The 23,906-nt window shown below is 42.4% G+C and overlaps 1 protein-coding gene across 11 annotated transcripts in view; it reads right to left on the bottom strand.

Moving 5' to 3' along the window:
• Positions 1-1,963: 1,963 nt before the first annotated feature.
• SLC16A12 (solute carrier family 16 member 12) overlaps positions 1,964-23,906 on the bottom strand; it is a 70,916-nt gene continuing 48,973 nt past the window's right edge. For 8 of the 11 annotated variants that reach the window (XM_048218962.2, XM_048218961.2, XM_057308489.1 and 5 more), the window contains 6 exons: positions 22,847-23,096; positions 15,069-15,172; positions 12,195-12,338; positions 10,010-10,589; positions 7,798-8,057; positions 1,964-4,642 (listed from right to left, as the gene is read on the bottom strand). In XM_048218962.2, coding sequence (XP_048074919.1) covers positions 4,380-4,642; positions 7,798-8,057; positions 10,010-10,589; positions 12,195-12,338; positions 15,069-15,172; positions 22,847-22,956 — 1,461 coding nt within the window. In that variant the 5' untranslated portion in view covers positions 22,957-23,096 and the 3' untranslated portion in view covers positions 1,964-4,379. Of the gene's footprint in view, positions 4,643-7,797; positions 8,058-10,009; positions 10,590-12,194; positions 12,859-15,068; positions 15,173-22,846; positions 23,097-23,906 lie in introns of those variants that run through there. The other 3 variants (XM_057308490.1, XM_026481627.4, XM_026481628.4) reach the window with 3 other exon arrangements.

The raw sequence follows: 23,906 nt of genomic DNA, 5'->3' as shown, positions 1-23,906 counted from the left end.
TGATCACACATTAACTCCTTAAAAATAAAGTGCTTTGTAAAAATTTTAGCCCAATCCTAGGGCCAGACTCCTCAACGAGGCCTCTGACACTTAAGAAAAATAATGACTGTAATAATCTTTTCCAGAATTCAAAAGCACCTTTCACTTATTTGACACCTCCTTAAGCTACAGGAAGATAGATCACATCAGGGCTGGGGAGAGAAGGAGGAAGAGTTTTAACCTGTAATTCAGGTATCCAAAGTCCGCAGAAAGAAAGGGGACCCAACCAGCTTCGTAATGATGTGGTTCATTAACAGGGGATACCACCCACCCACACCCTCTGCTTGCATGAATAAATGATTCTCGCCAGGGTCAGGTATTCCCTGATAGCTGAAGGAAGACATGTCCTGTCAGCATGTTAGTATATTTCCAACAGCTTCATCGAGGGGGAGGGTAAAGGGTAGATAACTATAGATGCTATGGGATGGTTATGTCAAGTTCATTTTACTGTTCTACTTTTGTACATGTTTGAAAATTTCCATAAAAAATGTTTTATTTTATTTTTTTAAAGTTTGGTTTTTGGTTTTTTTAAAGATTTTATTTATTTGACAGAGATAGAGACAGCCAGCGAGAGAGGGAACACAAGCAGGGGGAGTGGGAGAGGAAGCAGCAGGCTCCCAGCAGAGGAGCCTGATGTGGGGCTCGATCCCAGAACGCCGGGATCACGCCCTGAGCCGAAGGCAGACGCTTAACCGCTGTGCCACCCAGGCGCCCCAAAATGTTTTATTTTAAATGTCAGTCTTTTTATTGTGATTTAGTATTTCCAGATTCCCTCTACCAAATATCTGTGTTATTGAACAAAATCTCAGTCATCTCTCACTGGTAGCTCTTCTGGCAACAGGTATAAAACTCTATTGTTTGGGGTGCCTGCATGGCTCAGTCAGTTAAGCATCTGCCTTCGGCTCAGGTCATGATCTCAGGGGTCCTAGGATCCAGCCCCGCCTTGGGCTCCCTGCTCAGCGGGGAGTCTGCTTCTCCTTCTCCCTCTGCCCGTTCCCCCGACTTGTGCTTGCACTCTCTCTCTCAAATAAATAAAATCCTTATAAAAATCTCTAAAAATCTATTGTTTGGTGGAGTTAGGAAAAAATAAAGACTTGAACTTTGAAGAATGAGAAGAGAAACTCAGTATCTACCTTGAGTTCACACTATTTCAGTTCAATAAACAATTTCAGAATTAGACCCATGGAGACCGGGAAGGTGAGTGCCAGATAGAAACTACTATCTTCGTCATCACTGCGCAATGGTGCAGACACTTAAGAAAGAATTCAACTCCTGACTGAGAAAGCGTGGTTCTGGTAATGCAGAAGATAGAACTCTCTTTTGGGAAAAGTATGCTTCCCAACCTTCTTCCTGCTACACATACATAAATGTTCCCAAAGAGAGGCCTGGATCAATAACAGCAAATTAAACCACTTAGCCTGGAAGTAGTGGTCTTGCTGGAACCAGACTCTTGGGAAAACTCTTGGAAATTTCCATTCTAGGATCTTCCCATCTACACAAATTGGAAGAGTGAATCATAATCCAAAGGATTTTATCTTCCTGAAGGAGGGCCCGTTTCCGAATGGCTTTTTGAACCCACATAACAAGAAAACCCAAGTAGGCACAAAGGAAGGAGGCAGGTTCCAGCATTAGACAACTTCCTAGCTTTACAGGATTTCCCCGGAGCCAGAGGAAAGCAGCGCACCCCCCCCAGTTTCCATATCTATCAAATAGCAATAACATATGTTATTATGGGAATTAATACAGACCATGCGTAGGAAGTGCTTAGCACACTAACTAATGCATTGCAAGTACTCAATAAATGGGTTTGGCTTTTGTAAATTATTTCATTGTTTACCACAAATTTGTATGCTAACTACATTTTAGCATAACACAGACAAGCCCACTCGCCATTCAATCCACACCCCTTGTACAGGGAAAAATGTTTTTCCAAACACAAATATAAACTCACTTTATTATGCTTTTGAAATAAGAAAATATTAGCATAAATATCCGATCTATTAGTAAAATCACAATCTGAAAAAAAGGCCCAATGGTACAATGTTTCTATAGAAGTTAGTTTCTTCGCTTTTCCAGTCAGTCAATTTCAAAGTAGAGCCTGCAGTGAGGTAAAGTAGTATTTAAAATGTAGAATCATCACACCACAATTCTGTTCTTGATTCCACCAAATACATCATTCCCACAAATCCCTCCCTCTTGAAATAAACAGTACAGGCACATGAAATCTTAGCGGTAAAATTCTGTGGAGTTGACAATGCTAGAGAGACCCTAAGATCTACCTTTTCCTTGCTGGTTTTCCAAAAATGCTGCTCCAGAAGGGAAAGTAAAATATAAATGTACGCATGGATAAAGTAAAAATATCTGAAATACTTAATAAAAATCTTTAAAAGCTCCGGTTGCTATGCTCATTTTTCACGAATACTTACAATACTTTAGAGAAATTATACTGCAGAGCTGGATAAACAAAATTTTACTGATCGCTAGGAAAAAACATATGTAAGAATATTTATATTTCAAAAAATCTTTAGGCTTGAAGATTCAAGAAATGACATTTAGTGTAAAGTGCTATTCCAAACACACATAAGTTCATTTTTAACTTTGACTTTTTACAGATATTTTCCAAATACCGGTTTTAAATTGGAAGTGACAAAGTAAATGGGTTCAAAACCAAAAGTCTTAAACTAAGTAAAAAAGATAACAGGCAACATTCAAATTTATCTTTGGAAAACATCTATGAAATATTACAGCGTTCTTCCATTTAATCAAGTCAGTATTTCATCCCGAAAGCAACGTATTAATACGTAATTATATGAAGTCATTCAGTTATAGGCAAAGACTCTTGTTGAACACGCTCAGTCGACCCAGAATCTTCCTTAGTGCTGGCAGGGCGTTTGTGAGGCCTCTCGAGGGACAGTGGCCTCCGGGGTCAAAATATTTCTTTGAGGTTCAGATTTTCAATTTTTTCAATACCTAAAATCCCCTTTCAATTGTGTAACTTGCTCCTAATTTACAGGTATGACATGATTTGGGATTCAGCGCTGTCGTTCTGGGGATTTAAAATGGTTGGAGACAAGCTGGGAGATCTGCCCTTTCTTTTCTTTCTCACGTCCTCCCTCTGAAAAGTCAGAAATTATCCCAAACTATAGGAAAACAGAGCACTTGAGAATGAGTAAACTATTCTAATCCAATGAGTGCAGGTATGTGAAAGAGTTCCATGAACTGTAAAGTACCACACCATTAGCCTTAACCTTCTCTTCTCTCCCCGACCAAAGCTCCAATTAATGAGAGCGCTGTGATGCTGAGCTTAAGCCCGAAGCCTTCTCACTCAGCTGAAGAGGGCCTTCAAGTTTCTAATGATTATCCATAAAGAGATACAGAGCAGTGGACACTGGGACAAGAATTACAGGGAGAAAGGAATCTCACCTTTAGAATATTTTTCAGGCTAACCTCCCAAGTTCTGTTTTGGGTAATGATGAACCTAAATGTCTGATCTGAAAAGAAAACTCCCACCAGAGACCTGCTGATTTGAGAATTCAATTCCTGCTCAGTTGGAGTACTGCCAACATTTTCCAGTTCCCAGCAGGGAGGTGTGTACGATTCAAATAAAAGCTTTGTTTCTAAAGAAAAAAGGGGGGAAAGAAGTCTTGGTGTTAACATTTCAGGTAAGATTTAGAAGTCACCCTTGTGACTTGGTGTATTCTGTTAAATTCAGTATTACATGTGACAGTGACAGAGGTGAGTGCCTGATCAGAGGTGAGGGGCTCAGTCTTAGGAAGAAAGCTTTCAGGGGAGGGGGAAGGTGGAGATGCCAGACATTTCTCACGGTGGAGTTTCTCATTAGGGCTTCACGTGGAGTTGTTGAAGAATGCTTTAGATTCGTCAAAAGGCAGTGATGAATACAGACCCCTTTCTCCAAAAAAGCATAAAGTAAGCAAATCTATCTACATGTCATTGGTTCTGTTTCGCGTCTGACTGAGGGAGTAAGATGGAGGGGCGGAGACTTTGCAACAAAGCTTGTCGTCTGCTTTGATCATGCTTTGAAATTACCCCTACTTACAGCTAATTATAGCAGCTATGTCCTAACATTCTCCATAGAGCGATGCTCATTGCCTGAAAGATAAGAGTTCGATTGTGAGTACAAATCCCACATGAGGAAACTCTGAGCCAGTCCAACTGGCTTTGTTATTTGCTATTTTCCCCTATAAACATGTTAATAAAACAATAATAATAATTTCCTTGGAAGGCAATGCTTCTGCCAAAATTAAATGCTTCCGAGACACGTACAATCCAGTGGTCCCACCTCCCTCGGCCCTGAAGAGGCCCAGGCTCAAGGCCATTGGTCATGTGGGGCTGGGACCAGGCACCGTTAGAGCCACAGACTGCTCGTCTCTGTGATCTAACTCTCTCGCTACAGAATAAGCCGCTGATCCATTGGTCCATAGCTGCAGCTTGGGATCAGGTTCTTTGGCAAGGAAGCGCAGCTGGGTTTTTTTCATCTTCTTTACAAGTCTAGCAAAGCCAAGCAACACAGAACTAAAGATCATTGAAAATCCACAGAGAAGAAATGCCACCGTGTAGCTGCCAGTCGTGTCGACAAGCCATCCTGTAACAAGGAACAGCACGATTACATTTTTGAGTGGAAAATCCGACTATTTACCTACTCCCAAATCTAATGATTTCTAAGGACAATAACCACAGATCGCTAGCACCACCATTATAATTTTGACACAAAAAGCAGATCAGAAAATACTGTGTAGCAACTGAAAAATGCATTCTGTTTTCTAGGAAAACTCCTAAAATGGATTGTTGTTCTGTAAAGTACTTGGAAGAGTGTCCCATTCTTAGTAATCGCACAATAAATATTATTATTAATACCAGCAAATATGGTAGAAAAGATGAAAAATAGTGTCATTCAAATGACGGATGTTGAGATCATTTATTTCTGCTGTTAGGAGAATATAATTGTACTGAATGTTAGCAGTATTCCCAGTACCCACACACTGTTTCTCTTGAGTAACATAACATGCTTCTGGATAAAGCAGAATTCAAATTTTCCGTTGGATCCAGTCATCGTACCCCATGAAGTTTGAAAATCAGAACTCTGGGCCATCGTAGAAATTGCCAATGCAAAGTTCACTACGTATCATTTTGCAATCATGGCTTTTTTTTCCCCTTTATTTCTTCTTGCAACAAATTAATCTCAATAACTATTCCAGCTCTAAATTTTGAGGAGAACCAGGGCATATGATATGCAAAACATGGGCCACAATAATCAGAGAATCAATGGGGTCAAATTAGACCTTGGCAGGCAATTATTTTGTGATTAAAAATTTTTTCAAAACTTCTCTAAATGGGGGTGCCTTGGTGCTCAGTTGTTGAACATCTGACTCTTGGTTTCAGCTCAGGTCACGATCTCAGGGTCGTGGGGTCAAGCCCCACACTGGGCTCTGCACTGAGTGAGGCGTCTGCTTGAAGATTCTCTCCCCCCTCCCTCCCCCTGTTCTCTTTCTCTATTTCTAAAATAAATAAAATATATCTTTTTAAAAAATTCCTCTAAACTTAAATCCACTGGAAAAGTATATGATTTTTCCTTTCACCTACTTCATTAGTCAAAATGGTATGTAGAAATTGTTATAAGCCCCACAAAGTTTCCTGCAAACCAACTGCTCTCAAATGCTTTAGCTATTGTGTGACTTACTTATGCATTTCTGTAGCACGGAACAGAAGAGACTGAGTAGAGAATTGTCATTTTAAAGGTAATTAAATAAGAGAAGTATTACGGTAAGAGCTCACTCCCTAATCCTCCAATGCCTGGCAACAAGAATAATGTCTGATTTGCCAAAGGAAGGCCATGGATTGAAAAAAGATCCAGGACTCCCAATTTCATGGATGCGCTATGACTTTTTAACAGAATTACAGAATTACACTGCTCCTAAAGGTTGGTAAACACAAAAATCGGCTATTGAAGAAGGATGCGGGGACATTTTGGGGGCAGTACCCCAAAATGAAGCACTAAGTATGTAGTCCTATACCACCGAACTTAAACTGACCAGGATTTTTATCCATAGCCATGAAGCAACCAGTTTCCCCTAGTTTGCTGCTTTAGCAAGCACTAGGGTTTGGAAATAATTCTGAACTGTTTATTCACAACATCAGCTAAAGCAGAAATCCTGCCTTTTTCAAAAATTCCCTTCCTTTCTTCTAAGCAAATGTTTGGCTCATTTCTTTTTTGCCTATTTTCAGGGATCTTCACTCTCTTGGTTTTAGTTTAGGCAGGTAGTAATCAGAACCAGTTACTCTCGGGGCACCTGCATGGCTCAGTCTGTTAGGGGGCTGCCTTCAGCTGAGGTCAGATCCCAGAGCCCCAGGATCGAGCCCTGGATCCGGCTCCCTGCTCAACGGGGAATATGCTTCTCCCTCTGCCCCTCACTCTGCTCTTGGGCTCACTCTCTCTCTCTCTCTCTCTCAAATAAATAAATAAAATCTTAAAAACAAAAAAGAACCAATTATTCACAATCTTTAGTATGCACAAGCATCACAAGAAAGCTGGTTCAGAATGTAGATTCCTGGAAAGATTCAGATCACATGGGAGGATCAAGGAATCTGCCTTTTGTAACAAAGGCCCCAGGGGATTCTGACACAGGGGGTCCCACGACCTTATTTTGAGAGACACTGGCCTAGACCACTTACTCTAGGAAGGAGGGAGGGACTCTGGCCTGTTTGCTGCTGTCGGTGTGCCAAAAGCAATGCTGGTGTACAAAAGCAATAAATACTCATCAAATTACTTGTTTAATCACACTTGAAATTTCTATAGCATTTGACAGTTTACAAAACATTCTAGATGTTTTATCTGATGATCCCCAAATCTTTAAATCCAAATCTGGCCTCCCTCTAAAACTAAGATTTCATCCTTAAACAGCTCTGTTGGAAATTTTATTGGATATTTCAGATATCTGAACATTTCTAAACTCATTATTTTTTCTGGCAAAGCCAGGTTTTCCAACTTCCTCATTTCTTTCAATCATGTCATTATTTTCTAGGTTATCTCTGAGTTTTCCCCTCCTTCACCCCCACATGCTAAATTCAGTTGAAGTTTTTTTCCCAAAACTTCCTCCTTGCCCCCAGAACTCATTTCCATTTTGCTGCAGCTGCCCTGGTTCAGGACTTTATCGGTTTGCTCCTGAACTATTAGAATGGAATCCTAACTGCTTCTCCCCTAAAGTACTAGATCGATTGCCAGGTCCCATTTTCTAAAACATACTCTTTACCATATTACCCCTCTGTACAAAAACCGTAATACTACCCATAGTCTCTGAAGAATATAGGGCCCTTATGGTTCCTTTGGCTGGCACTCAGGACACTCCACTATGACACACTCACTCACCACCTCAGCCCCAGTGCCCACTATCCCCAACTGGAATCCTGTACTCCCTCCAGACTTCCTTCCGCATGTGCCTGACTTATTTATAAGTCTGAACAGCTGCTCCATTCCATTGCTCCCATCATTGGTGTGGAATGGAATCAGGACCCTAATTTTGGACTTTTTCTTTCCAGGCAGGCTAAGGTCCCCATTGGTTGGAAGAAAATGATAAAACAAGGATACAAGTAAGACCATGATATTTGATGGCTCTTGAATCCCTTTCTCTTTCCCTCTTCCCAACTTAACTTCCACTCCTCATTGCCCACGTGTGAGTTCACTGTTTTCACATCAGTCTGACCAACAGCAGAGGTGACTGGGGGCTCTCTTTGGAAACCTACCTGCGATGGGTGGGCTCACCAGGTACGGGACCGCATGAAGGAAGTACACCACACCGAGCGCTGAGGACAAAGAAGTGGTCCCCACTATTTCTGCAGTCACTACTGGGATCAGAGTCACGTAGGCACCATCAAAGTAGCCAAAGGTACAAGAGAAAGGCACGAGCAGGGGAAGACTTTGAAGCATCGGGAGGCAGAGATAGCAGAGCCCATCCAGTCCCACGGCAAAGAGGTAGCAGACATACCGGTAATTCTTCAGGCACCTGTGGATTTGAAGGTCAAGAATGAGTGCAGTATGCACGGGTTTTATCAAAGGGCTTCAGAACCACCGCCACCCAGCAATGAGCACTGCCGTCAATTATAGAGAAGGCTTCCCATGGGGCGTTATCTACGTTGTCTGCCATCTTTCTTCTGGCGGATGACAACACAAGAATTCATCTTCCCAGGAAACATGGTGTAGCAGAAAATAATATATGCTCTGAAGTTAGAAAGATGGAATTTTACATTCAGTTCTATCTACTAACTGCTTTCCTCTAATCTCAATTTCTTTAGCTATAAAATGGGAAGGTTACCTATCTCATAGGGTAACCCTAAGGATAGTTGTAAAATAACAGGTACAGTATCAGGAGGCTAACATTTTCTAGCAGTCTATCCTATTAGATGCTTTCAGATAGGTCATCACTGGTATCTGGTACACCACATGTGCTCAAAAACCCAAGTTACACAAGGGAGAAGCTAGAATATGAAGACGTTAAAATGATTTGCCAGAGATTATGAAGGTCTTGTACTAGGACCACGTCTTATTTTGAGTCCTCCCCAAAGGTACTTCCATTCCACTTTCCCCTCTATAGCTCCAAACTCATCACTGATGCCAAATGGCACTGATACCATCATCAGTTCGAAGACCCAGTATACTATCAGCACCAGCAGTTCATGCTTTACAAACGTTTTTCAACCTACCGTCTCCTCTGAGCCTCACAAAATGCTAAGAGGTTAACAGAAAAATATTGCACTGGCCTGTCTCGCAGATGAAGACCCTTAAGGATCTGAGGGTTAGTGATTTTCCCTAGGTCGCAGGGATAATAAGGGGCAGAGTCAGCACAAGAACTTAGGTCTTGTATATCTCCAGCTAGAGATGCCTCTGTCAAACCTACACCGGCTACTTCTTGTTGAGTTGATTGTCAAGATAGATACCTGTGCTCTCCCCTCTTTTCCTTAACCATTACATTTTTGGAATTAATTTTAAATATTATATTCATAGCACTGGAGAATGGCAGTGGAACCCTAATTACCAAAGACATAATATGTAAGAAGCCACAGGACGGTTGCTGTCCCAGGTCATAGCTCAAGTGTGAAGAGTCCATTTAGGAGAAGATGAGTAACTTGCTCTCTTCAATCTTAACAGAGAAGCATTAGCTGAAGAAACTACTTGGTAGATTTCGGATAACTTTGATTTCGAAGCCTAAAATTATAATGAAAGTATGTGCTATCTGTATCGTCAAACACAAATACTTGCCTATAGATAATGTGCTATTATTGCCCCTGATTTTCCTGCCTGGACTGAATTCTGCTCCTCTCTCCATTGCCAGCCAGTGTCTGGGGTTGTTAAAAAATAACTAAAACCACTACACCCAGCCTGAGGACTGACTCGACTTGGGATGGGATTAAATCTGTCACCAGAACTTGTAGTTACCACAGGTTTCTGCAACTTAGACCTCCCCACTATCCTAAACCATCTAGAACAGGGGTTGGCAAACTATGGCCAAATCCAGCCCACCACCTCTTTTTTGCACTGTCCATGAACTAAGAATGGTTTTCTATTTTTGAGTGGTTGAAAAAAGTCAAAAGAACAAGATTATTTTGATACGTAAAAATTATATGAGAAATTAAAATTTCAGTATCCGGAAGTGAAGTCCTACTGGCACATAACCGCTTGCATTTGTTTTTATATCGTCTACAGCTGGTTTGAGCTCCAGCAGCGGTCGGATAACTGTGATCACATGACCCACAGAGCCAAAAATGTTTACCTTCTATCCCTTTACAGAAAAAGTTCGCCAACCTCTGACTAGAAGGACCAGCAAGGGGTTTGGCTTCAGATATTGAAAACCTGTTGACGTTATTCAGACGTACGGCTTCTACAGGGTAAGGGGATGAGGGGAACTCAAAGCTCAGGGCCCGCTGCTAGGGAACCAACTGTGGTTTCAACGGCTTTTACCTTCTGTCAGTTAGCCATCCAAACGTGATATTGCCAATAATGTCGATCACCCCAAGTATGGACATAAGGAAAGCCGCTTGCTGGTGACTCACTCCGACACTCAGAGCATAAGGTACCAAGTACACGAAGAGAGGACTGCAGCCATAAGCCATGAAGAGAACAGAGATGGCTAACACAACGAAGTCTGACATCAGTAAAAAACTGTATTCCTGCTGCAAAGAGCAACAGAGGCAGGTCTGCACCCATTTTTTAGTCAAAGTAGAACAGGGAGACACTCGCTGGAAGTCTGGCTTCTGAGTTCTGCCGATGTGGTTCTGCTCTGGAGTGGTCTGGTCTTCTTGCAGAGTAATGGGCCGCATCAAGGCACCGCAAACGCAGAGATTCAACACGAAGCCCCCGAGGATGAGTAATGCCCCCCGCCAGGAAAACTGTTCAATAAGGAGCTGAACGACAGGAGCCAGGATGAAGGTGCCGATGCCGCTTCCCGACATGGCGATCCCATAAGCCAGGGCCTTCCGTCTGCTGAAGTACTTGCCGACCATGGCAATGGCTGGAGAGTAACAGAGTGCAAACCCAAGGCCTACGGATAGAGAGAAGCCCATGAGTGCTGGTTCGCCACGAACAGCCGCTGAAAGAGAACATCTCAGAATAAATGTATTTGGAGGAAGGGGAATCGGGCCTTCTGTCAAACCCTTTTAAAACTATTTTCTACACGAAGCTGAAGATGAGCCTCCCCCACCAGTCATCCACAGTGGGGAAATCAGAGCACATGTAGGCCTTTCTTCTTGGGAAGAAACCCTTAAAAAATATGGCTTCTTAAAATGAAATGAAGAACTCAAAAACTATTACACAAACTGAATTTGAATTAACTAGAAAATCAGGATAATGCCGACCTAAGAAACTTATTCTCCCCATCAACACCTCTTTTTATCTTAAATTAGACAAATCACCAGAGAATCGCCTCAACTCTTCACTGCCTATGAAAACACAACTCTGATACTCTGGACCATTCTGGAATTTGGGTTTAAATAGCACATGTGGCCCCATGAAAGTTCCAGAGTAATTTCACATAATTGGGAAATTTCATGCCAACTTTATACATGAGCATAGCAATATACACAGAGTAACCTGAAAATAGTCCTTAAAGTCAGCAGAAAGCCTCTTAAAGATTTTCAGCTTCTATTCCTTTAAAGCCAAGGAAATCTGAAGGGTGTAAAACCTGGAATTCATGGCATCTAAATGGAAAAACAGAACCACCGTCAGCTCCTGTTCCCATCTGTACTGCAGGGTGACCAGTGATCCTGATTTGCCTGGACTGATGGGTTTCCCGGATGAGAGACCTTCAGTGCTAAGATCAGGGTGCTTCTTGGTGAACTGGGATGACTGGACACCCCAGAAGTTGGGCCCTTTGGGTTACGGGGGACAGATACCGTTTCTTAGCTGACAGAGCCAGATTTATAAAATCGCTATGAGATTATGTCCTTTATTGGCCAGATCGCGCCACCCCCATGGCACGGTGCCCAGACTGTGACTTAGAGCTACTCCACGTCCCTTTGGGTGATGGGGCAAACTGCCGCTCCAGTGCCACCAACTGATCCCACCTTGATGCTAAGCAGTCCCCTTAGGGTGTGATTTATAGAATGCACACAGGTTACTTCTCTTCCTGCAGGGTTCCCTATAGTTCTCTAAAGTATACTTCCACAGCATTGAGAGAGAATGTATGCGAGAAGAATATTCACAAGCAGGGGCTTTCTTCTTTAAATTGTAACCCCCCATTTATTGGACAGTGATCTTCACTCTAAAGCAGGGGCAACTCAGGTTGACCACAGATAGTATTTTCATGTCTTGGCACAGACGTTGGGAGGGTGAGCATTGTTGAAAATGCACGTTGCCTTGGCTAATATCTCATTGCTTCTGAGTACAGAGTCTCAGCCACACACCGGCCACAGGGAAGCCAGCAGCTACTCCTACCGCGTGGCCGAATTCAAGCGGTGATACATTTCCATTACAGCAGTACAGTCAGCAGTATTTCCAGCTCTTTTCACTGCTAGGTAAGTAGGCATGAGCTAAGTCAGCTAAATGATGCAGCTAACAAGATGAATATTTTATGGATTATGGGTCTGTTGATGTGATTGACAAAACCTGAATGGGGTAGGGTGAGACCAGGGGTGCAAAGTGCCCTTACCTGTAAGAACGCCCAGAGTGAGGTAGAGATGCTTCAGACTGGTGGCAAACGAGCCCAGGATGAGACCAGTAGATGCCAGCAAGCCACCCAGCATGATTCCCACTTGACAGGATAAATGGTTACTGACGACACTCCCAAGCGGAGCTTCGAAACCAATAATAAACAGGTTCAACAGAAAGGCCTTGAGGGCACTGTGAAAAAACTGTGGTGTTGCATTGGCTGAGCCAAGAATGATGGACTTTTACAGTATCAAGCCCGTCCTGCTCATTCTACGGATTTGGCAACTGAAGAGGGAGGAAACGACTTGTCCATGGTCACACAGAGAACGGTCGCAAAGCTGGAATTAGGATCGAGTCTGCTGACTTGCACTTCGCTGTTCCTTTCACTTCTCCATTCTATTACAGCCATAATCCCAGGGCTCTGGGGTGCTTTTTAAACAGTGAATCAGCTCCTTATTTAAATTACTTACCACTTGCACTGGGATGTGCCTTGTATGTTTTATATGGTATGAATCATGCACCATTAGCAATAATTATGACAGTTAGCTTCTGGGGAAGGAAAGTGGGCAACCCTGTGTGGCCAGCAGTGTTATGCGGGAAAGGCCAGGGAAACAGACCACAGACAAATTTCACAATCTGGTACTGTTTTCAGGCTTTAGGAAACCCTGTGGATGAGAAATCAAAACAAATGCTTCACGTCCATGGTGATATTTTGGTTGGCCTCGCTCTATTTGTGGTTTAACAATGTGTCAGAACTGTGCTGACTTCAGGTTTATAGAATATTAACTAAAGCTGGATCAGACTGAGGAGAAATTGAAGTTCAGGGGGACCTGACATGTCCACGATCACCAAGAAGTGCCACCGGGGCACCTGACATCAAGTGCAGGGTTATTTCACCCTCTTATTCTGTCTCCTCGGGCCTCCCAGACTGATGGCAGGAGACATGGGTGGGCAAAGCATGTGAATTCTTTCTATGGAACAACGCACGCTGGTAACAGTACTCCTAGTAACAAGATCAGAAGAGCAAGTTCTCAGGGTATCGGGAGAGTATTATTTTGTATTGATCAGGTTGAAACTGGGCCTCACTCAAACGTACGTGATAAGAACCAGTCATCAGCCCGATGTCTCCTGTCTAGTTAAAACAGTGGCTGGCTGTATATATAACGTCTGGAAAGCAGGAAGGAGCAAACCTCCTGAGAACATATCTAATTCTCCAGGCTGCTGCTGCTATGGCTATCGGAAAGGGACAAAATTTAGACCGACCTCAATGAATAATGTTTGCTTCTCTGTTTATCAGAGGGCAAAGTGCCCCCAGTGAGTGTCCTATTTATGACTCCACAGCCTTTTGTCCATCTCCTGAATTCAACTCATGTTGCCAGGTAAGCAAGTGGGTACGTGATAATTGGATACAACAGGCCTGAAGTCCTTGCATGGCCTCAGGGCCTTGAATTTAAAAATGCTACATCTAACAAGACCCTGCTTTATCACACAGTCACTGTGATCATGTTGTCACCGAAGGCCATTTATTCCTCTTTTGGGGATTATAAATATTCTCGAAAAGATAACAGTGAGGGAAATGAGTCACCTGTGTCCTCTGAGAAAGATAAACATGGCTCACTTGGCACGTTCATACAAAGGCCGTGACTAATAATGTGACCCTGAAAACAAAGTGACTAACTGATTAAAAAAAAAAAAAAGGCTAGAAAACACAAAGATATTATTTTTTGATCCCTTAAGACCTCCCAGTGTTATCAGTAGCCAGAGTCAACTTAGCCTTCTCATGAAACCTGCTTTTAGTCCTAGAATTGCTCTCAAATTCCTCCCAACAAAGGAAGCACATTTCAGCGCAATTCAACTGATTCCTGCGTATGTACATTTTTTCTAAAAATAAATACGAATCAGTACCTAGAATGGAATCAGTTGATTTATTTAGGAGTTATTACTCTATACTACATAATAATATAGTATTTCCCTTTTGCCACCAAGACATGGCCTGAGGAGATGACAGTTTTTTTTTTTTAATACCAAGGATTCATCTGAATGAAATGATTAAATGGGCCTAGACTGCGAATAGATCATTTCAACTTGACCCCAATCTCAGAAACTCTCTAAGACATTAATACAATAACTTTGGTTTAAAATGTTCAAAAAGAAAACTCTCACGGTTAGTTTTCCTCTATTATCCAGGTGGACTGAGAGATTCCATGAGTTTTGAGAATACTCTTTACACCCTTTGTACCCTTGGGGTTTCTTGAATGAAATTATAGCCATGGTGAGTGCACTTCTCCCATGACTGCCCCATCCTGCCTTCCCTCATACTCTTCTAAGAATGAAGGTTTATGCACGAAAAACGAAATCCGTGAGCCAAATTTTGAACCTCTGGGAAGGGAACTGAATGAAAACAAGCCTTGAGATGTGATGCACATATTACTGGCACTTGCTTAAGGAGACTGCATAGAAATGGCTCGCAGTGCTATCCAATGACTGTTTACATGACTGGAGAAGGACGGGACCACAGCATTTAGAAGAGAGAAGCCAAGCATATACGATATGATTAACTTCTTCCCAAAGCAGGAGGAGTCCTGTGATGCCCAGCACCCTATCTCATTATGGGAGAACCAAATAATATGTGTCTTCTTGAGAGTACTAACTACCTGTTCCATCTGCCATCAGCTGAGACCACTACTTCCAAGAGCACGTCTGGTTGGGTTTGGCTGAAAGTAGGATCGGTCTTTTCTTTTTATATAATCTTAGCCATTTTTAGCAAAGCCCTCCTACTCAGAAAAAAATGGGTAAGCAAAAGCAGTGGAAGGTCATTGTCATGTACAGGTCAAGAGTAACCAGTGACGGTCTATCCCCGGTAAGTGATACTCACCACAGAGCATGGTCACACAATCTACAATGGAATGGATCCAAGCCGTTTGTGCATAATCCTGGGTGAAGTATGTCTGGAACTCCACAAAAAAAATGGAAATACATCTGAAAAATACAATGCAAGCATTTTATACAAAAAAATTATGAATGAGCATGGACCTAAACCACAGCTTCAAATTGTGGTCAGCTGTTTGAATCTCCGTAGGCTTTAACTGGTTTTCGGTGGAACGTTGCCGGACCATAGCAGGTGGGAAGTCCGAAGCTATTGGGCCATCTAAAGGATAAAACAAATGTTCATCCACTGGAAGGGCTGCTGCAGCCAAGTGCATATGAGGATCACTGCTGAGGGAGGTTTATGGAAAAGATGGCAGGAAAAACACGGGCCCTTATTTATCTTAATATCTCACTAACATCTGTGGCTTCTAAGAGGTTGTTATGCAAGTTAAAATTTGACAATTTAGAGTTATGCATCACCCAGCAATCTTTTTTTTTTTTTTAAGATTTTATTTATTTATTTGACAGAGATAGAGACAGCCAGCGAGAGAGGGAACACAAGCAGGGGGAGTGGGAGAGGAAGAAGCAGGCTCCCAGCAGAGGAGCCTGATGTGGGGCTCGATCCCAGAACGCCGGGATCACGCCCTGAGCTGAAGGCAGACGCTTAACCGCTGTGCCACCCAGGCACCCCTCACCCATCAATTTCAGTTCTAAGTTTTAACAAAAGGTAATAATCAAATGATGATAATAATAGCAATAATAGATACATATGACAGAACATATGCGGGAGAACTATTTATAATAGCCAAATATCCTAAAGAACGTATTTGGCCATCAATAAGGGACTGGCTAAATAAATTTTGACTGATCAATAGAATGAACCATTTTTAGGTGTTAAAAAGGATGATTTGATATGTATTTACTAATTTGGGTATAAATTCACAATACAATGTTTAGTAAAAAAGTAAGTTACAAAGTAGTTTATGTAATAAGGCTTATTTTGGTTAAAAAAATAGTTCATATAAATAGACAAAGGCCAAAGCATATAAACCAAAAGTACTCAGTCATTATATGTGACTGGTGAGATTATAAACGATCATTCTAGAGAGAGAGACAGACGTACAGAGACAGAGAAACTTTATGTTGAAAAACCGTTAATTACTTAGAAAAAAAAGACAGAAGTGACTCCGGAGCAATAATTTGTGTCACTGTACAACTTGAAATGAACGTCATACAGATCAGCAAGTTTCCTAACTCAGGGCAGGAGCTTTCAGGACTCGGTGACAGCAAGGGTGAATCAGGCCTTGATGGGGGTGAGATAGGAAGTCATCAGTCTCTTTGGAGAGGGCTACAGTCTAACTCATCATGCTTCAGCAGCCCACGGTAACCTGATCCCTGGCCTCGACCCCCAACGTCTCCAAACATTGCCAAATGTGCCTTGGAGAGCAAAATCAGCCTGGCGGCGAGTCTGCTCTATGGTCAAGTTCTACTTATCCTACCTTATACATATACCTGCCTCCACGTCTCTGCGTTCCCTTACCATTCACAATTCATGCCGACACCTCCCTCCTGGACTGCAGCCCACACCCTCCCAGCTAGTCTCCCTGAACCCACATGGCTGCCTTGGGTACATTTTACACTCCATGGTCAGAGTTACTAGAACACGAAATATATCCTGATGCTTCAAACTTTTTACCACGACTTCTGAGACCCTGCATGAGCTGGCCCTTCTTAGTGTCCCCCCAGCCCGCACCACCATGCATTCTTCACTTCAGTCAGACTGAATGCTTTCCATGACTTTCAACACACCACCCGTCCTCTCATACCTCTGAGCATCAAAGACTTGTCCTCTTTTCTAGGATGCTGTCTCAGCCTCCCTCATTTTTTTTAGTCTCAAGATAACAGTCAACTCCTCCAGGAAGGCTTCCCTGACTACCTGAGTCTGGGTTTGATACCTCTCTTAAATGTTTACAAGACATGCGGGGCACTTACCACATGACAGGCACATGGCGAGTCCCTTTGGACGTGTTTGTATTCTCCACTACACTGCAGCTCTGTGACAGCAAAGGCCATGTCTGTCTTATCCTGCACTTAATCCCAAATACCCAGTACACTACCTTTCATGTACTGGATGCTCCTTAAATATTGTTCAAGGTTCAAGGTATTGAAGGAAGGAAAGAAAGAAGGGAGCGTTAGCATTGGTAAAGAAGTGACTGGAAGCTGAGGACGTAAAAAAGGTTGAGTAGCAACTTCAAGGACATAAATGAGGGAAAGGGAAGAGGAAGACCGGCTGGTGGCTACCAGGAAGGTGTAGCTAGATACGGCAGAGTGGAGATGTGAGGAATCTGAGTTCTTAAGACGGATCAGTGGGAGGGAAATGCAGAAGCTGGAGATGAAGCAGCCTAAGAAAAAAAGGGTCCCGATGATGATGACATTTTGGGATTGTAAATCATAGTCTCTTCTCATCACTAAATCATTCCGAGGGATTTCATATTTGTGTGACTATGTTTCTCTCTTTTGACTTTTTTTGTTCTCTTGTTTCATTGCTGTTTTGTTTTCTGCTTGAAAGTTTTCTTAACTGACTTGACTAGTCATATCAGTCAAACTTTAGGTATGTAAAATTCAAAAATAATTCTTATCTAAACATGTGAGCCAGTTTGCCAGAGGTAAAATTTAATAACCACAAACATGCTTCTGATTGACCGTGACTTTCATAAAATATGGGAAGACTATTCTATCACTTCTTATTTGTTCTCAAAAGGGAAAAGTACTTTTCAAATGGTTCAGGCTGATGATTTATGGCTTCTAAACATAGGTGCGGCCTTAAAGAAAACAAATGTTATTGGGAACACGTGGGCTTCTCATTCCAGGAATAACTTTTATTGTACTTTGGAAAATTTGTGCATCTGACATGTCAGGAAAGCTGGGTCCTCACCTCTGATCCTCACACCGAGTGAGAATTTTGATAAAGCTTCTTCAGCTTTCAGGGTCTCAAGTTCCTCATCTATGAAATAAGCGGTTTGATAAACTAACTGGATCAGCCGTAATGCATGAGATCACGCTGCAGTGGCAAACAACTCCTGACACCTTTCAGGGGTTGGCAGGCTCTCTTCCTAAGAATGAGGAAACCGAGTATCACCCAAGGGTCACCTAGTATGAAATAACATTCCCAAAGATACTCTCTCTCAAGGGACCGTCATGCCTGCTGTCTCCACCTTGCCACTCTGCTATAAAATTCTTCTTTGGCTTCCGAAGAGCTGGATTCTGACAACATCTGCTCTTTGATCAAGACTTTCTTCTGGTTGATGAAGTTGGCCACTGCATCAGAGCAGGAAGTGGTCCACTGGACAGTGTAGCCTAGTAGCTAAAAGAACTACTATTCACTAACCGTGTGACTTTGTTTTATTTTTTGTTTTTGTAGCTCTTTAATTTTTTTATTAAAGAAAATGTGTATTATTTGTACAGCTTTCTTCTGATTTTTATTTAAATTTTAGTTAACATACAGTGCAATGTTGGTTTCAGGATAACCATGTGACTTTGGCCACATCATTTGACCTCTGTGTGTTGTTCCAAGGACTAAATGATTTAATGAATGAAGAGTGCTTGGAACAATGTTAACCAGCACAGAGCAAGGAGTCAGCTAACATTAGCCATTACTTACAGGAATACAGCTGTTGTTAAAAGAGCTCCCCAATCCCACAGGACTGTAGACATCTACTGCCACTAAGTTAATTCGGATCCAGAAGAGGTTGAGAGAAAAATAGGTCTTAAAGCTGGAGGCTTTCTTTGAACATTTAAATCAGCTATTGCTTTTCAAGTCAACTCCAACTCAAGCTGTCAGTTTACAAATAGAATGTCATGTCATTTCACAATGAAATATGATTCTTAAATAGAGAATGTGTTTGCTAATATGCTATCTTGAAGAAAAAAATAAGCAATCAACACACATTAGCAAACAGAGAGATAAAGTAAATAAGAACGACAGCTTTAATAGCCTGGACAGCTTTAAGCTTTATGGAAATTTCACATGTAAGGCAGCGTCATCAGGTACAAGGCAAGAACTAAAATATGATTTCAAAGTGGCCTGGGTCATGATGGTAGCATTGTTTGTAAAGCAAAAACCAGGGAGAAATACAAAAGTTCTTCGATAAAAATACATTAAATAAATTATGCTCACATCCTTGTGATGGAATTTTAAGCAGTTATTTTTTAGTGAGGTAGAACCATATGTGCTGATATGGAAATATTTCCAAGAGGTATTGGTAAGCCAAAAAAAAGTTCAAAACAGTGTGTATAATATGAAAAGAATATGCTTTATTTATGGATATAAGTTCTTACAATTTTTTTTGGACAGGTCTGAAGAAACTATTAACAAGGTTAACTTTGGGCAGTGAAACTGGCATTCAAGAAGTGAGGAGAAAAAGACTAGTTTATGTATCTCTGTATTCAAATTTTTACCATCTGAATGTATGGTTTAATTTTTTTTTAAGATTTATTCATTTAGGGGTCGGTTAAGCATCGTGGCTCGAGTCCCGAGGTGGGGTCCCTGCTCCACAGGGAGCCTGCTTCTCCCTCCGCCCGCCGCTCCCCCTGCTTGTTCTTGCACTCTCTCTCTCTCTGTCAAATAAATAAATAAAATATTTTTTAAAAAAGATTTATTTGTTTATTTTAGAAAGAGGGAGAGAGAGAAAGAGAGAGAGAAAGAGAGCCAGGGGAGGAGCAGAGCGGGAGGGAGAGAGACAAGCAGACTCCCCACTGAGCTCGGAGCCTTTTTTCCAGGACCCAAAGATCATGATCTGAGCCGAAGGCAGATGCTTAACCAATTGAGCCACCCAGGTGCCCCCCCCCCATGGTTTAATTTTTAAGTATACAGTTTAAACAGGAAAAAAAAAAAAAGACTTATTTGCACAACAGGCACTGACCCTCTGCATGGACGAGTCACCCCGTGGCTGCTTTCCTTGGCCCTATCTCCAGTCCGCTTGGCCGCTTCGTGTTCATGACATTGAGCTCCAGTGCTGGCTGTGTCTTCACACTTTTCTCCTCTGAGCTTAATTCCGCTCAGCTATGCCCCTCTCAGCCTCTCCCATTAACCTCTGATAATAGGTCTTCACCACCAGCCACAACCCTGCTCTGGTTTCGGGCTAACCCCTTGGCAGTTCCGGAATGGGGGCTGCCCACGGTGATCACAAAGTGACTAGCAGAGAAGCGCAGGGATCTGGTGCAGATGGAAACCTCTTTCTCCTTTCATTTCTTCCTGGCCAAACACTACCCAGTCTCTAAGACTTCACTCCAGGGACAACTTCTCTAGAAACCCTGCCCTGAACTGCCACGTCAGAATGAACCCCTCTCTCACCAGTGTTATTTTTTTTTTTTAAAGATTTTATTTATTTATTCGACAGAGATAGAGACAGCCAGCGAGAGAGGGAACACAAGCAGGGGGAGTGGGAGAGGAAGAAGCAGGCTCCCAGCGGAGGAGCCTGATGTGGGGCTCGATCCCATAATGCCGGGATCACGCCCTGAGCCGAAGGCAGACGCTTAACCGCTATGCCATCCAGGCGCCCCTCACCAGTGTTATTTTACACTGTTTTTACCTGATGTATACTTGGCACATTTTGATTTGTATTTCAGTTATTTGCGCCTGAGCCTACCGGGTGGTGTTCCAACGTCTCTGTGTTTTTGGAAGCGCCTAGATGGAGCCTTGTCCTCAATGAATGCATAGTTATATCTTAGTGGACCTGATTTCTATTAAATCGAAGTTGAAAACTTAAGGGTACAATCTAAAAAAAATATGCAAGACTTTCAGCCCTTGGTGACAGTCATGGGTTCCACTGGCAATTCCACTGTGACCGAGAAAAAACTGAGACTCAGCGTCCTGCCAAACAAGACAAGCCACACAAGATGCTAAACGAGCACTAAAAAGCATCAGTAAATTAGTGTCCTTGACGTAAGTCCTCGATTTTCTACAGACACCTCCCCCAGCTAACATCCATAGTTCCGGAGGACAACACTCAAAGAATCCCCATGTCTCCCAGCCTTAAGGTAGAGTACTCTCTACAGGGAGAGTAGAGAGCCTCTGGAAGAAGAATTTAGAAGCAACTGTCCCCTGGCACTATGACTTCTCATCACTGATGTGACAACGCTACAGAGATTAGGAAGCAGCCTACCTTAAGACAATGACGCCATCACCAAGGCAATTTTTAAAAAACCTACATCTGGTTAGACTATGCTGTTCTAGGGGAGAAGGTGCAGAGTGTTTGAGGGGACGAGGAACTGGCCACAGAGCTTCCTCAAAATGCTTCCCTCTTGGAGCAGAACGAAGGTGAAGACTGACGCAAAGTCACTTCTCGCAATGCAAAGGCACCGAGAGAGGATATGTGTGGGATATACACATGTTTATGGAAGATCCGACAGAAGTGTGGTGCATGTATGAGAAATAACAGGCTGGGGAAACACCTGGTTTGTGCTGGAAGGAGTCAACGGATTATGTGTGCACATGCGATGGTAAATACACAAGCTAAGAAGTAAAAAAACCAGACCAAACCAAACCAAAACACAACAACTAGAAATCCAGTCCAGTTCTGTCCCAGCAGACCAAAACTAGGTAAGGCGCTTAACCTTTCTGAGCATCAGTGTCCTAATCTACGAGATGGGGCTAAATAAGCCTGTTCTGCCTAACCTGGGTCATGAAGACCCCACTACCCAAAAAATAAACTGAGCCTTCCTTATAAAGCACTGAACTTATTTCCAGAACTGTCCTGTCATGGAAATGATGGAAGCTTCCACATGTAAGAACCAAGAGATTCCTTTTTAACTCTATGACTCCTCACAGCCAGAACACAAGATCCATGATACCGATGGAAGAAAATTCAGACTCAATACCAATCACATTATTTTAAATGAATCTATAATTCTTAAATGATACATAACCAACCCTTATTGTAGTAAAAACAAATATCCTGCTTCTTTCCTGCATTATATATTGTTATGGGGGGAAACATCAACGCTTTTATTGAGGATGTCATCAAATTAAAGTTTTTAGTGCAAATTACTTTCTTGCACTGCTAAAGGCCACTGCCAGAGAAGAGCAACAAGGTGTTCCACTTGAATGAAAGCACATGTAGAGGAAAGAGCCAGCATATGCAGATTTCAAGCATGTACTTATTCCAAATAAAAATAAGATGAATGAGTCCCAATGTATACAGGTGTAACTTAAGCATATTTAACACTACACCCTTGAATAAAAGAGAGGAGAAATGAACAAGCGAGAATGAGAGAAGCCTGTACTTCTACTGTTACTTTCCTTCAACCTAGAACTTAGCCTCCAGCACCACAGCCAAGTGTCAAATGAAGCAGAAGAATTTAAATTCTAGGTTTTAAGCTTCTAACGGCTCAGTATCTGGTGAGTCAAGAGGTTTTCAAGGATTGTTGTGACCTTACGTATTTTTCTTTTCTGGGATGAGTTGCTTATGAAAACAAATGGCTACAATAGCCATAACATTTAGTCTAAAAATGTCCTAACACTCCAGGTTTATGTGCCAGATATTATAGAAGACGCCACTATCCAGGACTTTCAAGTGTCAGAAAATCACATTCCTTGCAGAGGAAAAGACATCCAAACATAGGGGAAACACACACACACACACACACACACACACACACACACACACACGTCATGCATACACACAGATATTTTCACAATGACAGTTTCAGAAATAGAATGAAGCAGACTTAGAAGAACAGACAAGCCAGATCATCTTAATCAATGAAGAAGAGAATGCCCCATACCTGGTGACCGCCCGGGTGCAGATGGTAACGAGGAAACAGCCAGCCACGATCATCCAGCCCCAGCCTCCATCTGGAGGAGAGCTGGACCGAACTCTAGCTCCTTTTGCCATGGCTTCAATTCTTTTTTCTTCCTTTTCGAGTTACTCCAATAGCCCAGTTATGATCCTGGAAGACGTTTGCCGTCCAGTGACTTCCAATTGGCATTCAAGACTGGCAGAGAATGCTACCTGGCACATAGGTTACCGGCCATCTAAAACAAAAATCAGGACATATTTATATTTTACGGTCATATCCAAAGGTTGATTTTTCACTTGACAAAAATGATCATTACTTTCCTGTTAAATATGATTATCTGTAACTATGAATGCTGGACTGAGGCAAAGACCATTAGTTGTCCTTGGTACCCATTCTTCTTCTTTTTAGTAAGAGATCCTCCCATAATTTAGCCAAATCCATGTCCACCCAGTTGGATACCAGATTTCCTAGCTTCTCTTGCAGGTAGATGCGGCAACATGGTTTAGTTTAAATAAAAGGGATGGCAGGAAAAGCGATGAGCCATTTCTGGCTCATGAGCTCAAAGACAGAGGCGCTTTCCCAGGACTTCCACCACCCCCTTCCCCACAGACGAGCATGGATGCGGCGGTGAGACAGCTTCACCCACACAGACCAGGACAGCACCCGGGGGCCTGGCGGAGCTACAGGGCAGAAGGAGCCTGGGTCCCCCAGGTGATGGTGGAGAAGGGCTGCCTCTCCAGCTCCGGACTTTACAGACCTCTACCCTGTTATACAAAATACCAAAAAGCTTCCATCTTATTTGAGCCTCTGTATTTTGGAGCCTCTCTGTTACAACAGCTTAGACCATGGCCTACTTATGGCACTGAATGAGTCTGATAGTAACTTCTCTGGCATTGCTCACTAGCAATGCTATAATTTTTATTTATTTTTATTTTTTAAATTTCTTCTTCAATGCTATCATTTTTTAAGTGTGTAATGAAGGAAAGAAGAGAATGACAAATAAATGAACCAGAATAGAGAGCCCAGCAGCAAGTACATAATGATT

Source organism: Ursus arctos, unplaced genomic scaffold (genome assembly GCF_023065955.2).
Source record: "Ursus arctos isolate Adak ecotype North America unplaced genomic scaffold, UrsArc2.0 scaffold_7, whole genome shotgun sequence".
In the NCBI taxonomy this organism is placed as follows: Eukaryota; Metazoa; Chordata; class Mammalia; order Carnivora; family Ursidae; genus Ursus; species Ursus arctos.
This window is presented reverse-complemented; position numbering and strand designations above follow the sequence as displayed.